The following is a 22,305-nucleotide window of genomic DNA, read 5'->3' on the forward strand; positions in this document are numbered from 1 at the left end:
TCGTGACCCAGTTGAAGAAAATTGTTGATGCCTGTGACCCAACATAATTATATCTTCTGACTAGAGTTTTCATAAAATCATAATATTGCAATACATTCTAGCTTAAACCACTTTACATAACTAACATGAGACACTAGCCGTAGTAAGCCTATGGTAAGGAGTGTGGGAGGTGGCCCAGGGCAGGGCAGAGGGTGGGGTGCAGGGGTGAGGGCTCTAGGGTGGAGCTGGGGATGAGGGATTCAGGGTGCAGAAGGGGGCTCAGGGCTGGGGCAGAGGGTTGGGATGCGGGCGGAGGGGAGGGCTCTGGCTGGTGGTGCAGGCTGTGGGGTGGGATGAGGAGTTTGGGGTGCAGGCAGGCTGCCCCAGGGCTGGGGCCAGAGGACTTCCCCCAGCCCTCTCCCCGCTGGCAGCAGCTAGGTCCGGGGGAGGGGCCTCTCTCTCCCCGCCTGGCAGCAGCAAGCGCTGGGACTGGGGGAGAAGCCCGCAGCAGTCCTGCAAGCCCTAACTTGCTCCCCTCCTCAGTTCCCGCCCACCCCCTACCTCTCTCCTCTCTAGGTCCCTGCTGCACAGCCCTTTAGAGCTGATGCATGGCAACGATTGTTAGAATTTGAATCAGCAAGGTGACCCAGTGCCTGACATTCCATGACCCAGTCCTGGGTCGCGACCCGTACTTTGAAAAACACTGATGTAGAGTGCTTCTACAGAAGCTCAGCCACTAGGTGGCTCCCCATCCATTTTCTCTCCAGGCTGCACCAGATGCTTCAACTCCCTGACACCACAATTAAATCAAAGTGCCCTCTGAGAACATGAAAGGATAAGGGTAGCACAGAAAGAAGCCAGGATTCTGATAGCCTTGCTAGTGTGGGAACAGAAATGCTAGGATTAAGGTGTAAGGACATCATAACTGGCGTTGGTGTAGATATGAAGCGAGATGGTCTCTTTCAGACGCGGTGTACATCAGCCAGAAATCCATAGATAGAGCCGGAGTTACTCCTTCCACTTCAGCTTTAGTTGGGTCTGGTTTGATGCCAGGGGGTCTAACTTGTGCATCATCTCTGAATTTGAACCTGGGAGAGTCCAAGGCCTCTGCATACACCAGTTTAACTTGCATCATTTTCCAAACTGGTTTAGCGAAATTGTTGCGGATGCTCTGATTTTGGTTAGAGTGGATTATTTTGGTTTCACTTATCGCGATTCCTGATCTGTTTAAACGTACTAAAAATAAGTCTAGTTTAAACCAAAACAAGTGTCCATGCAGCCCTTTGCTCCGGTTCAACTAAATGGATTGAAAATAACACCTGAAGTTAAACTGTTGAAATTTGCTGATATAAATGAGCCATACAGTGGTATAAATTTACTTTCTTCTGGTCCCCTCAATGTTTAGTGGACACTGTTTTAGGTTCTTCCTTGATTTAGACTTGTTTGGACTCCTCCGAGTTTGGTCCTTTCTCCCTGAGGAAAGCATTGGAAACCCATCCCTGCATCATGAATTCTTTGTTGCTCACTGCCTTCCATAACTTTCCTGGTCACTCTTGCTTACCAAATCTGTGTTTAAGCAGGAGTTCCCCATATTTGCATGTTTTCTTTCCATGATCTTCCAGTGAAGTCATGACAGATGAGTCATTGCATTAACGTCTCCAACATCATTTACGCAAGGTCGCATCCCTGGAGGCACTTGGGTGTGAGAGCTCTTGTTCCATCATACGTGCGAGTGGGTTCCTGAAGCCATTTGGCAAAGTCTTGAACTTTTTTGCACAAACTTTTTTGTGTATTTTTGGCACTAACCCCCCATCTCGCCCCCTTTCCCCCCCGCCTGCAAAAAGAGAAAAGTCCCTCTGCACAGGATCCCTAGAGGGCAGCATTGCACTTCCCATTGCTGTCTGCTGAGCTGTGGCTCAGACTAAGGTTTAGGTAGGGCTGCCTCCTGTCTTGATTTATATGAATTCCTCGTGATTGCAGTGAGGGGGAAATCTGCAAGGCATTTTAATTTTATGCAATTTCACTTCCATTTGCGGCAGAAACGAGGGCTGTGAAAAATTTGATTTGTTGGCAGAATTTTCCGCTTCATAAAGTACATGCCTATTAAGCTGTTGGCTTTCCTTCTTTTGAAGAGGGGGAATACTCCAGGGAATAGCTGACCTCACAGTTTTTGTAACAGGTGTACCACAGATGTTGGGGCGAGGAGAAGACCTATTGCTGCTGGTCTAAAGTACAGTGCCAGCAATTGAGCTATGTATCATTGACTTCATCCCCCCTTAAAGAGAACCACATGGAGATCTTGCGTATAAACACTGGGTTCTTCTACATGAAGGGTGCCTCATTTAACTCAAGTCTGTTGGGAATTCTCTAGGATTCTTCTTTACCTCCTTTTCCTGACACATCCCTGCTCTCTCCTCCCCTCTCCGCCTGGCTCGGGTTCAGCTGGTCTTGTGTGACTGGCCCCTCTTTCATTGAAGCATGTCTGAGTGGCAAAGGAAGATGCTCTTGTGCGGATCTGCACAATCTACTGAGAGCGAACGCTCATTGTGGCACCGCCAGGGAGTGGACTTGAGGGGACCATTGTTGTTTTCAGCCTGAGTGAAGAAACAGCCAAGCTCAAGGATCCTAGCAGAGCCCAGTGGGCATGGGCAGCGGGTATCATAGGCAGGGGGAGGCCATGCTTCCCCAAACAGCCTAGCGTGGCCCCGCCCATGCTCCACCAGGCCCCCTCCTGCCTGCTGCTCTCTTCTGTGGCTGAGAGGCTGGGGCCGGCAGGCTGGGGGCCGTGATGTGCAAGACCACACTAGGGCCGGGGGCGCTCTGGCTGTGCCACCCGCCTACCCAGCGCTGGGGCTGGGAGCGCTCCGGCTGTGTTGCCCGTTGGGGCCAGCGGCCGCAGGGGAGAGTGAAGTGCTCCAGGCTTCGGCGGGGGAACAGAAGTTGCAGGGCCTCGGGCAGAGAGTGAGGGGCCAAGGGCTAGCCTCCCCCAACAGTGCATTCACCCGCCGCCCATGCCAGTGCGATATCTGAGCTCCTTCACAGGTGAGCCATGCCCTGAAAGCCCAAGAGGGCTTAGCCTGAGGAGCCCAGCAAAGCCCATGGATGTATTTGGACCCCCACGAGGGGGAGCCCAGAGAACATATGCGACCGTATTGTGAGCATTTCCACGATGGACTGTGAACGGAGTTCCCTGTGGGCAGAGCTGGGAAGACTACCACTTCCTCTTTTCCCCCCAGTCTGACCGCTGGCTACAACTTTCCTTGCAGGAGCCTGGTGGGCTGGCTGCAGCTGCTGTTGGAGCCACTCCAGGCTGTTCCTTCCAGGAGCCAGAGAAGTGTCCCTGGCCTATCTTCCCCAGGGCTGAGTGCCGCACTTCTGCTGCTCCCGCCACTTGCCCCCTCACACTGTGATCTCTGCCCGGAATACTCTGTGCTCTCACTAATCCAGTGAACCTCCCACACTCAGCTTCTGTGGGCAGCTGAACGTGAGCAAAGCCCATCTCTCCATCCTGGCGGCCTGGCCGCTCATTAGCTTTACCCCACTCCTTGTGTTGCATTTACGCCACTGCTCCCGATTGCCAGGACCTTGCTCCACCCACTTGCCATCCGAGGGGATGGAAGAGGCTGTCTTTTCAAAGGTAAGTGTCTGTGCTGCTCTGTAAATCTGTCATGGCTGATCCCTGGGCCTCAGGATAAGCAGTGGTCAAAGCACAGTTTCTTTCATGGGTCAGCAGCAGTCATATTGACTGTCTACAGCTCCATGCTCTGCTTGGGCGATGTATTCATTTAGATGGAATAAATGTGCCAAACCTAACCAAGTCACTGTTCTTTTCCCAGGCACTAGTGGTTTGTCAATTTCACTTCACAGAATTCCTTTTCCCCAGGGTTTTAGAACATCACAATAAAAATAAAAAGAATTCCCACAGGTTTGAAATTAGCTTGAAATTTCAAATTAAAAACTGAGCCTTGTGGGTAAAACTTCCAAAAGTGCTTCTGTGTCTTAAGAGCCCAAGTCTCTCTGACTTTCAATGAAACTTAAGCTCCTAAGTGACTGGGGTGTGTTTTGGAAATGTTCCGCTTTGTGGCTCATAGAGCCTACTGGTGTTGATCTTTAAACTGGTCTTGTGCCTTTGGGTATAATTCCAAAGGATCTGATGTTTAGTGAGGTAGCTAAAGTCTGTAGGGAAAGAAAAGGCCATTCTGGCACATGTGAACTCAGTTATTTCTACTGAGGAAACATGAGTAGTGACCCATTCATTGATTTGAATCGTGTGTTAAGGATGTGTTGGAATATTTAGCATTTGCATAGCACTTTATCCCGTTAAATCCCTTCCAAGATCTTGAACCAATCCTTAAAAACACCACTATGAGGCATGTCTTCCTCTTTGCACAGGTGAAAACTGAGGTTAGGTGTCTAGAGCATGGCCACTGAATTGGTGACGAAACAAGTTATAACCTGGGTGTTCCTGATTCCCAGGCCCCTGCCAGTCCACTTGAGCAGAGTTTTCAAACTTTGGGCCATGAGGAGGGTATCAGAGGGGCATAAGGACCTGACTGGTGCTGGGTAGATCCCCGTGCTAAAAAAACCTGAAATAAAACAATAAACCCCTGACCCGCTGGGTCATGGTGCTTCTTGGGTTTGGACTAGCTGCCCCTCTGTCATCATGATGGTGATGTAGCCAGGCCAAACCTGAGCAGTGCTGCTCCCCTGTATGCCTGGAGTGGGGAGCCGAGCCCAGCCCAGCCCCTAGGACACAGGAGCTGTTGTCTGGGAGTGAGTGCTGGGTGGGCTCATTCTCCAGCTCCCACTACCTACCAGGACCTCTCCTCACCAGGCCTGGGCGGGCTTGCTGTTACCCTCCCCACCCCCAGAAGGACCTTGTGACACTTACTTGGAGGGGGGATGCACGTAGGACAAGAATCTCTAAATGTGGGGGTGGACAACAAAAATTTCAGATCATACGATCTTCATCAGAAAGCTGCCTGAGCGTTGCAGGCTCACTTCTCATGCCTTTGCATATACACCAGAGTGCATGTGAGACTGTCCCTCTTGTCAGCCAGCTACTGGTTTGATTAATTGCTTAAGAGGGGCCAGGTTATTTTCCTATAGAATGGAGATGTTCTTTGGACTGCCCTTGCCAGCGTGACCCTGTTACTACTAATGCCTAAACACGGCCCCACGGCAGGCAAACACGTGTTTGCTGCCCTGGGGAGCAATTTGAGATCAACGTGTTGAAATTTAATCCCAGTGAGTTAAGTGAATCCAGATTTCTTTCCCAGAGTGAACTTCAGCTAGGAAAACAGGTCCCATCCTTCAGCCTTTCAAAATAACTCAATCTGACTCCAGGCTTCATTCCCTCAAGAATCCTGCTCTTTAAAGCCGTTTCTGTGAATGCTACATGTGAATGTTCTCTAGTTTTTGGTCCCCTCCCATATGGAAAACTTAAAGGAGCCAAAAAAGCTGTTCCTTATTGTCCCATAGTTAAGGCTACGATTTAGTCACGGCTATTTTTAGTATAAGTCATGGACAGGTCACGGGCAATAAACAAAAATTCACGCACCTGTGACCTGTCCATGACTTTATATATGAATATCCCTCACTAAATCTTAAGGGGGCCACTGCTGGGGGTGGGGGACAGGGCTGGGGCTGCCTGGGGAAGTGGCTGCACTGCATGCCCGGGAACCGCTGCTCGGACGGTCCAAAGGGCTAGCTGCCCCGGGCCGCCCGAGCAGCGGCCGGAGTGGCTGGCCCTGGGGTCACTCCAGCAGCGGCTGGCTGCGGGGCTGGTGTGGCTGGCCTCAGGGCCACCTGAGCATCTGACCCGGAACCAGCTGCTTGGGCAGCCCTGGGGTCAGCCACACTGGCCTCTGCAGAAATCACGGAGGTCGCGGAAAGTCATGGAATCCGTGTTTGTCATGCAGATCGCGGCAGTCACGGAGACCTACCCACAGTACATTTCCATCACCTGGGCCTGCCGACAGCGCCACTCATGTCCTGAATCAGATTATTGGCCACTCGGTGGCCAAAAGGAAGGGTAATTCGGGTGCTAGTCTGGGACTCCCGAGACCTGGGTTCAGTTCCCTTTTCTGCCCCAGACTTCTTGTGTGGCCTTGGCCAAGTCACTTAGGCTTTGTCCACACTGGCAAGTGAAAGAAAAAACTTTTGTTGTTCTGAGGTGTTAAAAAGAAAAAAAACACCAATACCCCCAAAAGACAAAAGTTTTGCCGACGACAAGTGCCGGTGTGACTAGCACTTTGTTGGCAGGAGCTAACGCTGCTCGTTGCGGATGGAAGTTTTTTGTTGGCAGGAGAGCTCTCTCCTGCCTACAGACAGCGGCTACACTGCGCCTTGTAGTGGCACAGCCGTGTTGCTAAAAGCTGCGTAGTGTATACATAGCCTTAGTCTCTTTGGTGCTCAGTTCCCAAGCTGTCAACTGGGGGTCAAAGAACTTCCCTACCTCACGTGGGTGTTGTGAGGATAAATACATAAAGCCTGTGGGGTGCTCAGATACCATGGTGATGGTGTAGAAGTACCTTCAGTACATAGTCCCTGTCTCTGTTACACCACTGATCTGCCCCAACTCCACTGCAGGAAGATAAGGCTCCAGAGACATGGAGGTAATTGTGTTTGGAGAGATGGCAGGGGCAACTCTAAAGAGGGAGGTGTCTTGAGCAGCTTTCTTAGTGCAGGCTATCGATTATTCCAGGTACTTAAGAGCTCACCTGGGATACTTACAGCCAGGTTAACATAGATCTGGCCAAAAAAGGAAAGACTATTTTGCAAAGAAACCTTTAAAGAAACCAAAAAGTTTTCACTTGAAATATTTTTGTGCAACTGTTTTTATGACACCTCATAAATGAAACTGCAAAAAGGTTTCAAAATGTTTTTTAAATAGCTAAATGCAAGGTGGTGTGGTTGGTTGGTTTCTTTTCTTGTAAACTTGCATTTTGGCTGGAAAAAAGTTTCAATAGAAAAATTTCCACGAGCTTCTAGTTAACTTGCTCCTCCTGATACTTCATGTATGTGTTAGTCCTTTTTCACAAGATAGGGCTGTCAAATATGTGAAATCATTTTCTTTTCCCCTAAAACTCCCGCCTGCTGTTTTAGTTGGGTATGGTACTCTTCTTCACTTTCTGTCTTAAAGGGTGCAGTGTTACTGTGATAAGTTAAACAGCTGCCATGTTCCAACCCAGAGGCGGTTCCATTTCAGTGGTGGGTAAGAGATTTGTGCATGTAGGGTTCATAAAATACTGTAGGATGAATTATATGAAATGTATGATATTGGCAATGGGGAGCCTGGTCTGGTAGCTGAAGCACAGGACTGGAAGGCTGGAGAACTGGGTTCTACTCTTAGCTCTGCCACAAACTCCCTGTGACGCCTTGGGTAAGTCATGTAATTGTTGCGTGCCTCAGTTTCCATATCTGTAAACCGGGGATAATACCTCAGAGGGGGGTTGAGACTAAAGTCATTAATGCTTCTGCAGCTGCTTGAGATCCCTGGCTGGCATCTGCAAAGTTATTTTGGGGGCATTTGGGGAGCTGTGACTTTCTCAAGCTATTTTCTTGGTAACTTCTTTATGTGCTAAAAACGCTGCTGCCCCCTGAAGACCGTACTGAAGCTGTTTACATTGGGAGAGGATCAGGTAAACACAGGGATGTAAACCTGGAGTTTAAAGACCCAAACAGTCCCATAGGAGAGGGGTTCTTGTCTCTTCCCTCCTCCCCACTGGCAGAATTCTTCCAGAGGCCACTCTGAGCCCTGCCACAGTATCTGGACATTTCAGTTTGCAACATGGCTCTTCTGGTCTCACCTGCAGGAATTAAAGGCATCTCGGAGGAGACAACTACGGGGGTTCACAACCTGTATAAGATGAAAGCCAATGGGAGCCTGAAAGTGCCAGCCATCAACGTCAATGATTCTGTCACCAAGGTAACGCAGCCAGCGCTCTGCTGCTTTCCCCCCCCCCCCCATTGAAATGCAATCTGCTAGTGCCACGGCAGTCTGCTGCTCTGCACCGCATCTGGGTGCATGCTATGCTAGGCCACTCGCGGACTGGGGCTGGTTGTTCTCAGGCCTGGTGGCTAATAAATCTTGACATGGGGTGGGTGGGCTGAGGCTGTGGAAGGGACCTGGGAAATGTCGGAGTTAATGCAGTGTGGCATCTTAATGGACCTTTCCGTGTTTTTTGCAACTTCAGAAAAATTGTGGTGCAAAATAAAGCACCAGTGCCTTGCCTGTGTCCAAGAATTTGCATTCCTCCATATTTATTTGTATTACAGCAGCACGCAAAGTTGTCAGCGGAGTTCAGGGCTACATTATGCTAGTCCCTGTGCCAACACACAGTGAGAGACCGTCCTTGCCCTGAAGAGCTTACAGTCTAAACCAGTGGTTCTCAGCCCGTGGGCAGCTTGTGGCCCAATCAGCACACAGCTGCGGCCTATGTGACATCCTTAGGCCCATACAGATAGTGTGTATATATATTGTGGATGTGGCCCACATAACACAGAGAGAGCTGCATATGTGGCCCACAGTGGCAAACAAGTTGAGAACCACTGATCTAAACAGACAGGACAGATAAAGGATGGGAGGGAAAACAGATGTGGAAGTCAAGAGACTTGCCTAAGGTGTCACTGTAGGTCAGTGGAGGAGCTGAGGTTAAAACCCAGGTCTTCCTACTCCCAGTCCAGTGCCAGCTCCACTAGACCACCTTGCTGTCTGTCTCCTGCCTACTGCCATGGAGTTCTCAAAGGAGAGTCACTTGCCCAAGCTCAGGGTTGGGCAAGGGAGTTGAGCTGTCCTGCCATTCCTGGAAGTGACGTTGGGTTGGGGCGTGAGTGCATGTTGCTTCACTTCTTGCTGAATTGTGGCGGTGACTCTAGAGGGAGGCGGGGAACTTGGGGCCAGTTTTTCAAAGGTATTTAAGTACCTAAAGATGCAGGTAGGCGTCTAGTGGGGTTTTCAAAAGCGCCTAGGTGATGTACTCCCATTGAAATCAGGAGTGAGGTGCATTAGGCACCTGAATACCTTTGAAAATCTTGCCCTTACTGATTTTCTGTCCCAGTGTGGAAAGCAACAGAGGGTCCTGTGGCACCTTTAAGACTAACAGAAGTATTGCAGCTCTTTTGTGGGTGAATGCCCACTTCATCAGACGCAAGTGACTCTTGCGTCTGATGAAGTGGGCATTCACCCACGAAAGCTTATTGCAGCTTATGCTGCAATACTTCTGTTAGTCTTAAAGGTGCCACAGGACCCTCTGTTTCTTTTTACAGATTCAGACTAACACAGCTACCCCTCTGATACTTGTCCCAGTGTGGGTGTTTGCAGGGCAGAGAATCTTTGACTTGTAGCTTGTCCATGAGAAATGGCGCTGCCCAGTGCCACACTGCATGTCAGCACCGCTCTACCCGTTGGGATGTGTTGCTGGGTCCCCATCTGTGCCTCTGACCTTGGGAAGGGAGAAGCTTCTCATTGGGCTCAGGAGAGTTTGAAAAACAGGTTTTTGTACTAGCCACATAGATTTGGTTTCCCTAGGGAGTTTCTTCTCCCACTGTCCAGACTGAATTGCTGCCATTTAAGGTGGCTGAACTGGGACCTTAACTTGCTGTCTTATGGGGCATTAAGTCCCTCTTCCCTTAACTATTACTTGGCCCACTTTCTCTCCACTCTCCCAACTGAAGAACAGCCTCCATCAGCCTGGTGACCACAAAGGACTGGCCGGAGCGACTGCAGCCCCAGCGGTTAACCGGATAAATGATATAATTTTAATCGTTTAACCGGTTAACTTTTTAAAACAATATTTACATCTCTAGCTGGGTGTGAGACGCTACTAGAGGGAGACAAAGATCCACATTCTGCCAGAGTGGGTTAGTCTGTCATGTGAATTGCTCAATTCCATGCCGTTTGTTCGCAGCTATTCACTGTAACATTCTGAGCAGGAAGATCTTGCCACAGTAAGTTACAGACAATCCTTAACTTTTACTTAGTTTTATTTTTGTCTGGAATAAGACTGAGACTTGGCATTTGCCTTTCAGCACAATGTTCCTCTGATATAGTGAATAGCTGGCAGTGTCTGCCATATCTAAGGCTGCAAGATAGTTTCCATCCTAAAACGCTGTGCTTCTTTAGATTTATCTCTTGATTTTATTCTGCTAACAGCCACCTGTTCTATGCTCCCAAAAGCACAATGTCATGTCTGTTCCCTGTGGTTTATAATGCCTATACGTTAAATTGTGAGATCATAGTTCGTATGTTGAAGGTAAGTTGAGATCTAAGGTGACAAGGCACAATAATAGTGCAGTATTTGGTACACAGTATGTGATCCCCCACGTGATGCGCACACACAAAGGGGCCAAGCTAGAGGTGTGTATTCAGTTGTAAAAGCTGCATCTCCTCTTTTGGGTTCTTCTAGCCATTCAACCTTACCACTGCATTCTGGTTCCCTGCTGGTGTTATTGAGGGCAGGCTTGGAGAACTGGAGTTTCCTTGTTCTCGTTGGCTGTATCTTCTCGTCTGTGATCTCGTTATTCATGTCCTGTAAAGCAAAGCAAAACTTCGGCAGCTGGAGTCTTTCCTGGCGTCCTGTAATTTCTCAAACTGAGATCTATATTTTTTTTTTAGGGCCCAGATTAAGTTTCACATCTCCCCTGCCAAAACAGAGCCAGAGGGTGGGGAGAAAAAGGTAAAGTGCATAAAGAGGGAAAGACATTTCAGTGAGAAATGCCCACTAGGCTCAGGAGGATAAAAACATGGAATGCCATTATGTTTGGCTTCTGTTTCTTAGCGGAGTTTTGAATTCAGGGTTGGGCTGCTCACAGCCAAGATACCTATGTCACTGATTTGTAAGGCAAGAGTGAGAGAAATGAAATCCAGGGTTCCTTGCTTTGAATGCATGGTACCTTGGAGCAGTTTTACTCTGATTGTCCTTGACTGAGTATCCACTGAGGTGACTATGTGGAACTTCAGCTCATTGCAGATGGTGGGGGAGCAGTGACTGGAATGTACCTTGCGAGCTTTGGGACCTGGTGGCTTGGAATCCTGGAGTTATGCATGCAGGCAGTTGGCTGCTTGTCACTTCTAGAGCACACACACACACACACACACATGCGTTCCCTAAAGATACTGCTGCAAAGATAGCAGAGTTAGAAGTATCTGCATGCATGCTAACCATAGGTGCTGGAACTACACAGGGGTGCTGCAGCACCCCCTGGCTTGAAGTGTTTTCCATTATAATATAGGCTTTACAGTTTGGTTCAATGGCTCTCAGCACCCCCACTATAAAAATTGTTCTAGCACCCCTGACGCTAACTATCTTGTTACTGCTGCCTGTTCAGTGTCCAACCGTGATGTTTGGAACAGTCCGTAGGCTTCTGTAGCAAATGTTTAACATGGAATCTGAGCGAACAGCAGCTCCCTGCTGTGTACGTATGAGACACGACTCCTGCTATCCATGCACCTGTATGCGACAGGCTCCCATGCTTTATTTTGTTGTTGGTCACTTTTAGTAATCCCAGGGAAGCTGTTTTCAGGAGCCCAAGAACTAGCCAACAGGTGAATACACACATGAAATGCCTCCTGGATGAGGAGGGTTCTGACAACAGATGTCTGCTATAGCCATCTGGGCCAGGTTCAAAAGCCAGTGAAAGGAATGCAACCAAACCCATGTTCAGTTAGACCTATCTTGCACTGATGTGGTTAAAGGCATTTAGCCGACTGTCAGCCTCATGGTATTTGATAAGTTCATCTAGGTTCTCTGTAAATAGGAAGCATATGTGTCTCCTAGCGTTTGCTTCAGCTCTTCTGAAATGGCTGCTTTCCTCCCCAGAGTAAATTCGATAACCTTTACGGTTGCCGAGAGTCCCTTATTGATGGCATTAAACGTGCCACGGATGTCATGATTGCTGGGAAAGTGGCCGTCGTGGCAGGCTACGGTGATGTCGGCAAAGGTTGTGCTCAAGCCTTGAGAAACTTTGGAGCCAGGGTCATCATCACGGAAATTGATCCAATCAACGCGCTGCAGGCAGCCATGGAAGGTGAGTAACTGCAGATTGTCGGGGTGGGGGATTCGGAACTTGGTGTATACATTGGTGGGTTCTGTAGTCTGTTGTAGAGTACTAAGTGATGTTAGTCACTAGGAAGATGAATAGCCCTAGTCCTTTGATAGAGGCAACTCCTCCAGTGTGATGGTGCCCATAGTGGACTGTTCCCTTCTGACTGTAGGGACAGGAGTCATTAATGGCTTAAACTACATACTCCTGTTGGGATGCTTGATGTTATCCTCTCCAAATAGCTACCTGGATTTGAGGTTGCACCATAGTTGAAACATTTGGGGTAGGCCCTCTCTGCTTCGTGGTGCTGTAGCCCACTTTCTGAACAGGTGTTGAGCTGGCTCCTTCTGTTCAGGCAGCTCTAACCTCCATCCTGGGTTAAGACTTCAAGGGACTCTCTCCACTTGAGAATACCAAGCATCCACCTCCGTTATGCTCTAGGCTGCTTAAGGAATGTGAAGCCCTTTGTGAAGCCCTGCTTGAGAGAGTGACAAGGAAGCAAATCAGACTCCATGATCCCTGGCTGTTACTCGTGCAGTCACCCCACTTCCATGCATGAGTCCATGCACACGCAGAGCTTTGTGCTCTCACGAATGTGGAGCCTGCAAATATTGCAAGTGCATCTTCCTTTGAGAATGTGGCCCAATGAGGCATTATGTCAATAATTGCATCGCACAGACACTCGGGATGAAAGAGTAACAGGTGGGGGACGACTGCCTCTTGTGCTGGAGTTCCTGTTTAGCATCAGAACTGGGCCTCTTCCCTTCATTTGCCGGCGTTGGCTGGGAGAGGAGGCTCTTGCCAGGACAGAGAATGACAATTTTCTTTTGACCTTCAGGTTATGAGGTTACGACCATGGAAGAGGCTTGCAAAGAAGGGAACATCTTTGTCACCACCACGGGATGCATTGATATCGTGCAGGGCAGGTACTGTCCATCCCCTGGCTGAATGCAAACTGACCGGTGTTCAGATATTGACATGACTCTGCTTGGCAGCACAGTGGGGGTTCATGCACTGGCTGTTCAGCTCTGCGGGGCTGGATTTTGTTCACAGGTGGTCAGGATTTTGGTCTCCAGTAGAGATTTTTGTACATCCCAAACATGGTTTCTTTGGGGGCGCAAAGTGGGGAGGGGTGTGTGGTCTGCGGTGAGGGGCATTGGTGGAGCCATAGGGAACACTGGAATGGAATAACAGGGAGTGCTGGGGGTTGGTGGTGAGGGACACTGGCAGAGATTGGGGAGAGGGAGGGAATCCAGGACCAGAGTAACAGGAGGGGTGTGCAAGTCAAGACTGAGGCACACAGGCAGAGCTGGGGGAGGAAGCTGGGCCAGAACCTCTGGCTTAATTTTGACTCTTGTTCTACTCTTGCCCCCAACGTTAGGAGAGACATGACTGATTCTGTTGAAGGTTTGCCATTCGAAGGTGTTGCTCTAGTGATGGCCCAGGGGAACTTTCTGCCTGTCGCAGGATCTTGCCATGGCTCTCAGGAGAGAGATTCCGTTTGTGAGCTAATGAAACAAGCTCATTGCCCCTATCATGCCTGACAAATACCCTGGTGGCCCCTCCCCTCAAGCCCCAGCTTGCAGTCCCTCCATCCGGAGCAGTCCCACTGCCCTCTTGTTGCTCTTGTGCCTGTGAATATTGACATAAGGTAAAATTGACAAGGGGTGGCTGATAAGGTGTTGAGGTGACTCCCCCACCCAAGCCTCTTTCAAGGTTCCACTCTTGGGCCGGTGGCATCCTGTGGGGACCCATCTTCTCAGGATTCACCTTGCGTTCCCCCTTTCTCCCTGCATGATGCTGCGCTGCTAGCCAGCGCAGGTGGAGTGGAACATCGCCCTCCGATGCCCTGCTCCGTGACAGCCTGGTTTCTCGTTGCAGACACTTTGAGCAGATGAAGGACGATTCCATTGTATGTAACATCGGCCACTTTGACGTGGAAGTTGATGCGAAGTGGCTAAACGATAACGCGATGGAGACGGTGAATGTTAAACCCCAGGTGAGTCGGCCCTCAGCAGGACCTAGCGTGAGGGAGAGGCAGCTAATCCGAATCAATGTCCCATGCATAGGAGGGCTGATTCCCCCTCAGACACTCTCCATAACTGGAGACCCCCAGCCTTGCTGCTTGCTGTTGGAAACATGAACAGGTTCTTCTTTCTTCTGTACCAGATCAACAGGCAGAAGAAATGATGCACAGCTGTATTGCCTGGCATTTGGAATGATGGGTACCCATTAGACTAGGGCCATCTTTGGCTTGGAAGCCATGGCTTGACTTGTTCTCTGTATTGTGACCACCTTGGAAAAGGGAGACCCAGAACTTAAAATGGTGCTAGTGTAGGCAGTGAACTGGATAAAGACCATTCATTACAGGAGGCAACTTCGATAATGTCGGGAGAAAGTGAGCTTGGAAAGGTGTTTATTTGCAGTGCCATCATGGGGCATTGTCTCTGGCTCCTGGCCTGGCTCGCTTCTTGAAAGCAGGCTGGGTCCTCCAATAGAGCTGGCTGTTTGGAGACTAGGACAAATGGCATTTAACCTTCCTCTGGGCTCCTGTGGATGAGGCCTCTGAGGTTGTCTTGAGGCTAAGCTAATGGTTAGCTTGGCTGCTGGGATCCAGGCAGGTCATGGCCTGCCGTGCTGACCTGCCGGGCGTGAGCCGTACTGGGAGCATCCATTCTGATCGTTTGGAGAGCCCTCTCCAGAGTAAGCAGCCAGGGGTCAGCAGCACCTGTCAGGGACTGGCCCTTTGTGGTTGGACTCTGTGTGCTGGCTGAGCTCGGTGCAGAGAGGAGGCAGGAGAATGAAGGAAAAATGAAAACTTGACTCAGGATCTATCAGGGTCCCCAGTAACCCCTGAACAGAGAGTGAGTTGGCAAAATGGAAGGCTAAAAGGAATGTGGTGTCAGTGCACTCAGGGGTGGATTCTCCAGATAGACTGGAACCAGCTGGGGGCCTCTTTGCCAACAAGCCAAATACAGAGTTGCCTCTTTCTTGAGCTTCCTGTCAGTCACGACCAACCGGTCTCCTCAGTGTTTTTCCTTTTCTATCCAGGCCAATGAGGAAAATTCAGCAGGAGAGACTGTCAGTGATTCTAGAAGCCCCCTCTTGGTCCCAGAGCTCTGGCTCCCCAGCCGATTGAGCTGTCTTTGCCACTTCCATATCTCCTTCCTGAGTAGAAACATCCAAATCATATGTTGCCCATGTTCCATCCCTGCCGTGTCTGAGCGCCCTGGCACTCTGTCTGACAGCCTGGACATTGAGCAGAGCAACTAAGAATGAAAGGCTGTTCCACAAAAGTAATTGAAACCTTTTCAGTGTTGAGAAAGAAAAGCCAGAGGGATTGGGAGTAAACTAACTCTAGGAGAATTTCTTTCCTCCGTATGTCAAGAATGTCCCAAGGGCAACAGCGCTGAGTAGTCTCCAGAAATGCATGGAACAGCTCCCTGGCACTTAACTGTGGTCCTGGATGCAATTAACCAAACCACTATATGTACCATGGACGCTTATTCTTCGATTTCCCTGTTCTTATCTATCAAAGTAACGTTTCTAGTAGCCATCTCTTCTGCACGCAGTGTGTCTGGCCGTGCGGCATTGTTCTGCCCCAAACCTAAACATTCCCAGGAAAATCTCTGGTCACCGCTGCATGTCCTTGGTACAGCCAAGACTTACCTGGCAAGAATCTGGGCATTTAGAAGTCTCTACAGCTCTACCACCTAACAGATAAAAGGCATCTAAAAGCACTGATTTAGGTGGCTAAAGTGCAATATAAAAGCGTAGAAAGTGTAAGAGCAAAATGCTACAGGAAAGGTCAAAAACTCTAGAATAAAGGCATCATCTGTCTCTTGGACCACGATCATTTCAGTCCAAGGTAGCAACTTGGCCAACTACTCACCTATTCACTTAGAGTGCCTGGCAAATGAGCCTCGGGGTATAGCCTGTAAATATTCAAGGCCATCTCTTTGGTTTCACAGTTGTCAAATCTTGATTTTGGAGTTGAGCGTGCACAAGAGAGACATTTTGGCACCCAGGGAAGAGGTGTGTCTCATCTTGCTGCTGTGACTCGCCTGTTAATTGGAGAGCTATCTACGCTGCTGTACTCTATAGGTAGAGTTGTTCATGGGCAGTTGATAAGTTGTGTTTCTAATGTTAGCTCAGTTGTGGTTCTGCTCTTGGTGCATTCCCATTGGGCTGCTTTCCTTGTGCTTGGTGACTGACATGTCTGGTCCCGCCACCTCAAGCTGCAGAGCAGAAGGAAAACCCAATGGTAGGCAAGGTGAACTTGGACACTCAGAGGAGAGAACTTATCACGTATCCAATCTATTTTCAGATGGAGAAGAGCAATTTAAAAGCCAGAAAATCCAGAGTGAAGCCCCTTCACAGAAAGTTTTGCTTAGGAGAGCTTGGCTAGGTCTCTAAGGAACGGGGCTCTCGCAGCCAGAGCTGAAGACTCATGAACGGAGCCCAGTAGCAATATGGCAGTAACTGTTGCCGGCTCCACCCTGTTGTTGCTGCAGTTCCCTAAGGCTGTGGCCTGGATCCTATGCCAGGTGCTATAGGAGCCTGCAGGCCAGTGACTGATTGCTTGGCTGTCCATTCTTGCTGCAGTGCCATTGGAGCGTAGAGTGGCCGCTAGGAGAGGGTGGTGAAGAATGTGATAAATCTGTGTTTTCAATTAGCTAACTTGGAATGCTTTAGGGCGAGATCTTTACAAACGCTCAGCTCCTCTGAAAATGTGCCCTTTATTGCCTGAGATAAATCACTTTGCCTCTTTGTCAGGTTCTTCTGACATGCTGTCCCTGTTAAAGCCAGAGGAATGTACAGCCACGGGGCTTTGTACTTAACAGTTTCCTGTAGCTTCTGCCTGGCACCAAGATGGGAAGTGCCAAAAGAGATCCTTTTCTCTGCACTACAGCAGTTTGTAAACGGTTCCCTTCTGTTGGCCACTTCGCATGAGTGCTTCACAGATCATCTCTTCTCCCTTCTCACCCCCATATTTCACTCCAGGAAGGGCTCTGCACACCAGTGATGGCCCACGAATTACACCTGGAGAACTACCGTCCCAGAAGGAACATTGCAACTATGCATTAGAGCAGGGTTTCTCAAACATCATTGCACCATGACCCCCTTCCGACAACAAAAATTACAAGACTCCAGGAAGGGGGACCAAAGCCTGAGCCCCAAAGCTTGAGGGCTTCAGCCCTGGGCGGTGCGGCTTGGACTTTGGCTTCAGCCCCGGGCCCCAGCAAATTTAATGACAGCCCAGGTGACCCCATTAAAATGGGGTCGTGACCCAGTTTGGGGTCCCGACCCACAGTTTGAGAACCGCTGCATTAGAGAACTGCCTTGCTAATTCCACCCAGCCCAACTGGAGTATGAAGGTAGATTTATGGCCAGTCTGTTTAGGGCTTCCGTTTGAGGGAGTTACATTTACTTTACACACAAACCATGCTGAAAATAAATGACACAGAAGCATTGAAGTGGGAATATCTCTAGTATTTAAGCACAGCCAGAGAATGCCCTAGCTACATGACTATTTTCCCATAAGGTTTTTAGCACGACCTGTAGAATTCTTTGTATAAAAAGGGAGAGACTGTGTTAGTTTAAATTTGGTGCAAAGTTTATATTTTGTACAAACAAGCTTTTTTTAAAATCTCAATAGAAATATTTCTTCAAATTTTAAAAATCCCCCTGAGAACAGTTGTGTTAAAATTAACTCTGCGCCTTACAAGGCCTGAAACTCAAATATGGTAGCGCTCAGATCAAAATGGAAAGTGTTCTATGTGCAAACTGAGTGAAAGGCAAAGATTTAAAAAAGCGTAAATATCAAGAAACTGTGTTTGTCTTTCACTTTTGAATAACTTAAGATATTAATAGCATAGGCAAAGACCTATAATGTGACAGTGTCCCTCCAAACATGTGACATAAATAAATACCAAAGATCCAATCTATTCTGTAATAACTCAGTAGAAGGCCTGAGCAGTGACACCAGTATAACTTTGAGATCCAGAATTGGTCAGGATTCCACTGTTGGCTTTAATGGAGTAAGTTCCCAGATGAGGTAAAGCAATAGGAAAGGGGGGCAAACGTGTTATGCAGAAATGAATAGCAGGATTAGCCTGTGCCCTAGATGCCTGAATAAACTGTCGTGCGGCACCTAGTAAAACTGTTGCATTGAGAAGCACGTGACAAATATAAGAGTCCTGGATTTTGCCCATTCTTTTCAGGACAGGCTCAGAGACCCTATTTGTCATCTCAGTCAATCTTGCATTGCTGTTCGCTCCTCTCGGCAGATGAACTTGCAAGATCACTTGTTTCTGCGGAGAGACTTGTGGCAGACCACATAATCTGATTGAAAGCTGCCCCTCGATGGGGTGGGGTGGGGGTTCGGAAAGCAAAACCAATTGCGTTAGGAATCTAAAATAGAACTGCCTTCTTGTCTATGTAGTGAGACGTGTGATGGGGAGGGAGGGCAGACTAGGTGTATGCAGGTGGTCTTGACACACTACATAGATGCACCTGTTTGGCTGCGTGCAGAGAACCACTCTGGCTCTGACACATATGTCAGATGTGTGCTGTTAGGTAGCCTAGAGTAGTCCTCCTCCAATGGCAGTAGACCTGTAGAAACCCGGGAGCTGGATAAATGATCGACTCAAAGTCAATCCAAATGAGCAGCAGCTGCTAGGTTCCATGTTGGGTGAGACCAGCCTACAGAGAGACAAATGTTTTGACTTGGACGGTGCGTGGTGTCAAGCTCAATTACAAGCAGTTTAAGTTGCATATTAACTGCTGGTCATCTGTGCGGGATGGATGGGACTGCCAGACTTTGGGTGGAATACACTGCCTCCATGCTCTTGTCTCATTGGTGTTTGTTTTGTTTTCCGTGAAGGTGGACCGATATACATTGAAGAACGGCCGCCACATCATACTTCTAGCAGAAGGCCGACTCGTCAACTTGGGCTGTGCCATGGGTCACCCCAGCTTTGTTATGAGCAACTCCTTCACCAATCAGGTGTTGGCACAGATTGAGCTGTGGACCAATACTGACAAGTATCCCGTGGGAGTCCATATCCTGCCAAAGAAGGTGCGTTAGGGTGCAGTGTTTTAATCTTATTTCCATATACTTGCACAGGTGAACCCAACCCAGTCCTTCAGATAGACTTGTAAGTAACCTAAGCTTAGAGCGCTAAAATCCAACTTCGGCATGTGTTCATTCAGAAGCTGACAAAATGGCCGTACAAAGCAGAAGGTGGATGAGACCTCTCCTGGGCCTGGCGAGTGCAAGGTTGTTCCATAGTACGTCTTCCAGTCTTGGGTAATTTTCAGTGAAATCACCAAACCTGTAGGCTTTACACACTTTCCTTGGGAGGCCATTGCACAATCTACCAGCTCACTGTTAGGGAGATTTCCCCTCCCTAAAGCTTGCCTCCTTTTCCTCTCTTTAATATTATCCAGTTAGGCCTAACTACAACTAGAGCTAGTTTGACATTTTTCAGACCTTTTGGCACCAAAAACACACATTTGAAAACCAAACTGCCACAAAAACTTTTCAGTTGTATGAAACTTCAGTTGCAATATTTCTACATTTTTGGTGCTTTGCTTTTTGCAAATGTTTTCACAGTGGTGGGTTTTGGATTTTTTAAAAAGCAAATTGAAAAATTATTTGCTGTTGTAACTTTTGATTGGGAGCTGGCTGTGACATGTCATTTGGTATCCTGACTGTTGGGTAGGATACACTCACTCCAGCTGTGTGTCTCACGGGGGCTGGGGGTTGTCTCTGATTTGGACAGCTTTCAAGGTTTGGAAACTTCAAAACTTTTTGTGCGTGACATTTCTGCAAAGAAAAGGAAAAATGTCCACTCTCTTCTCTGACCTAGTTTTGCCATGTGACCTTGGGTAACCTCTGCCTCCATTTCCCCAGCGGTTAAATGGGAGCAATGTAACCCTCTCTCACAGGTATTGAGACTAAGTTAATGTTGATTGGGATCCTTAGAAACAAGTTGCCTTGTGATGTCAGTGTTTATTACCTAAAGCAGTGAACAATCTGATAAAATGGATCCATCAGGAGGCAGACATCTCATTTACATATGGTATCTTACCTATGAACAAGCTAATTCTTTTATCAGGTATTTGCTTATAGAAGCTTCATTGCATCAGCGTGTGTTTGGATTTAAGGGTGCTAAACATACACCACTGAAGTAGGGCTGCTCTTGTAGCCAGCATGTTGCTCACAACAGAGTTGGACCGGAACTTGTGACAGGAACACTGCGGGTCATGCTGTGGTTTAAATCCATGACCTGTATTTTGGGGCTGGAGTGTGAGATGCCTTGGGAGCTGGCTCATGTAGAATTGTTCATGCTGTATATGTCAAGGTGTTCGTAGCATGTTCTTCCTGTGCCTGCCCAGCTTTGGTGGCTAGTGGAGCAGGGGTATGTCTCTGGCTTCATCCCAACTCTCCCATATCCCTTTGATGGCTAGTGGTGCGAGTTTGTGATTGCAGCTGGCTCCTATGAGGAGCAGGATGGGGAAGGGAGAGGGAAAGCTTCCAACCCTCCCCTCCTCCTTGCGCACCTGAGCAGAGCCAGCCACAATCTGGTCCTAATTGCCTAAATGTCCACCACATCTCTGCAAACACTCTGACTTGAATTTGCTACAAATCCTGTTTGATTTTTCTCTTTTAAACTTAAAATGATCAGTGGATTCTTTGTTCTTGATGGGAGGAGGAATCTGGATCGTGTCACAACTGTCATAAGTTTACAAAAGAAACTGTCGTCTGGTCTCAATTTTCGGAAACAAGCCGGCAAATTAGGCGAGATGGTCATTGTTTGAGAAGGATTCTGCTGTTAAGTCCCTGGACCTTTGAAATGTGGCCAGATCCCGAATGCAAAAAGGGTTTTCCTTTGGTTAATAGATTAAACAGATACGGAATTGTTTATGAAGGGTTTGCTGAAGGACTTCTAAGCTCCCACTGCCACTCGTTAAAATGATCCAGAAAGGTGTTTTTGGAGGAGATTTGTGGGGATCAATCATGCCAAAGAGTGGGGGAATGCATCTCTGCCGTTCCTCTTGGGGGGGAAAAAACCCATTATATGAAGTCATTCAATGGCTAGGCTACTTTAATGCTGCCCCTCAACACACAGCTTCAAGCCCCCTGTAATACTATTCCTAGTAATAAAACCCAGTAAAACCAATTGAATAAGGGAGATGATCCGCAATCTAACCACTTACTAAGCCACACACAGTTCATTTTATATATGTCAGATGGGACTAATTTGCATCAATGTTTGATTTTAGAGAAGTGCCTGGTACCACAAACCCCAGTTTAAAAATGTGGCATTTGGTAGTGGAAGGTTTTCAAGGAGGTTAATGGGAGTTGGCATTAATGTGCCAGCACAGAAGAAAGATGTAGGTAAAATTAAAGTATTACCAATAGAAACATTGGAAAGATTTGTACGGACTATCTAGTGCATGTTTGTTTGTTTGAATTTCTGTGTGTAATCAACAAACGTACTCTCCCATCCAGAGAGAACTTTTCTGTTAGCTTGTTCAGACGTTTAAAAAAAATCCCTTTTGTGATGGTTGCAAGAGAGGGCAGACTTTTTATATCTCGGCTGGTAGCGTGATGATATTTTGCAAGTGTGTCTTTATCTAGTGGGGGTGCATCAGTTCCCCTAGAATAACTTGAAATCAGCACTTTCAAAGCTAACCTTGAATGTGAACCTTAACCTGTCTGCTTGCAATCGGGCAAGGAGCCTGCTATAACAAGGGCTGTGTGCCAATTGTTCTTCGAGGAGTGTCCCTGTGGGTGCTCCACTTTAGCTGTTTGTGCACCTCTGCGCTTCTAGTTGGAGATTTGCAGTAGCAGTGCCCGGTTGGCTGGGCACGCAAGGCAGCCATCTCGCACTGCTCCGAATGGCTACCCAGCGCGCACAGCCAACCGCCCCCCAGTTCCTTCTCTACCGCCGTTGGCTTTGGTCAGAACAACAGCAGCGCCCTCAAAACCTTCTATTCCTTTAGTTCAACCCTCGTAGTTTTATCCTTCTTCATTTACTTCTTCCTTCGTTTTTTCTCTATTTGGGGGGGGGACAACCTTTTTTCTTTTTTTCCCTCCTGATGTGGCCATCTGCCTCACAGCCCAGAGGCATGTGGAAGGGACTGTTCCCATTCCTTCTTTGTGAACAGCCTCTCTGGCATGCCTGGTTCTCCAGGTTTTAAATGCTGTCTGACCTGTAGACTGTCAATACCAGTGTCAGATGGTCACTCGCAGTGTGTCCATTGTCTGGG

The 22,305-nt window shown here is 48.2% G+C and overlaps 1 protein-coding gene across 1 annotated transcript in view; it reads left to right on the forward strand.

Moving 5' to 3' along the window:
• The window catches only part of AHCY (adenosylhomocysteinase), a 59,053-nt gene that overhangs the window by 22,341 nt on the left and 14,407 nt on the right, over window positions 1-22,305 (forward strand). The window contains exons 5-9 of the mRNA XM_026656841.1: window positions 7,797-7,909; window positions 11,802-12,009; window positions 12,863-12,950; window positions 13,906-14,023; window positions 18,911-19,105. Coding sequence (XP_026512626.1) covers window positions 7,797-7,909; window positions 11,802-12,009; window positions 12,863-12,950; window positions 13,906-14,023; window positions 18,911-19,105 — 722 coding nt within the window. The remainder of the gene's footprint in view (window positions 1-7,796; window positions 7,910-11,801; window positions 12,010-12,862; window positions 12,951-13,905; window positions 14,024-18,910; window positions 19,106-22,305) is intronic.

Source organism: Terrapene carolina, unplaced genomic scaffold (genome assembly GCF_002925995.2).
Source record: "Terrapene carolina triunguis isolate 2854851 unplaced genomic scaffold, T_m_triunguis-2.0 Scaffold233, whole genome shotgun sequence".
NCBI lineage: Eukaryota > Metazoa > Chordata > Testudines > Emydidae > Terrapene > Terrapene triunguis.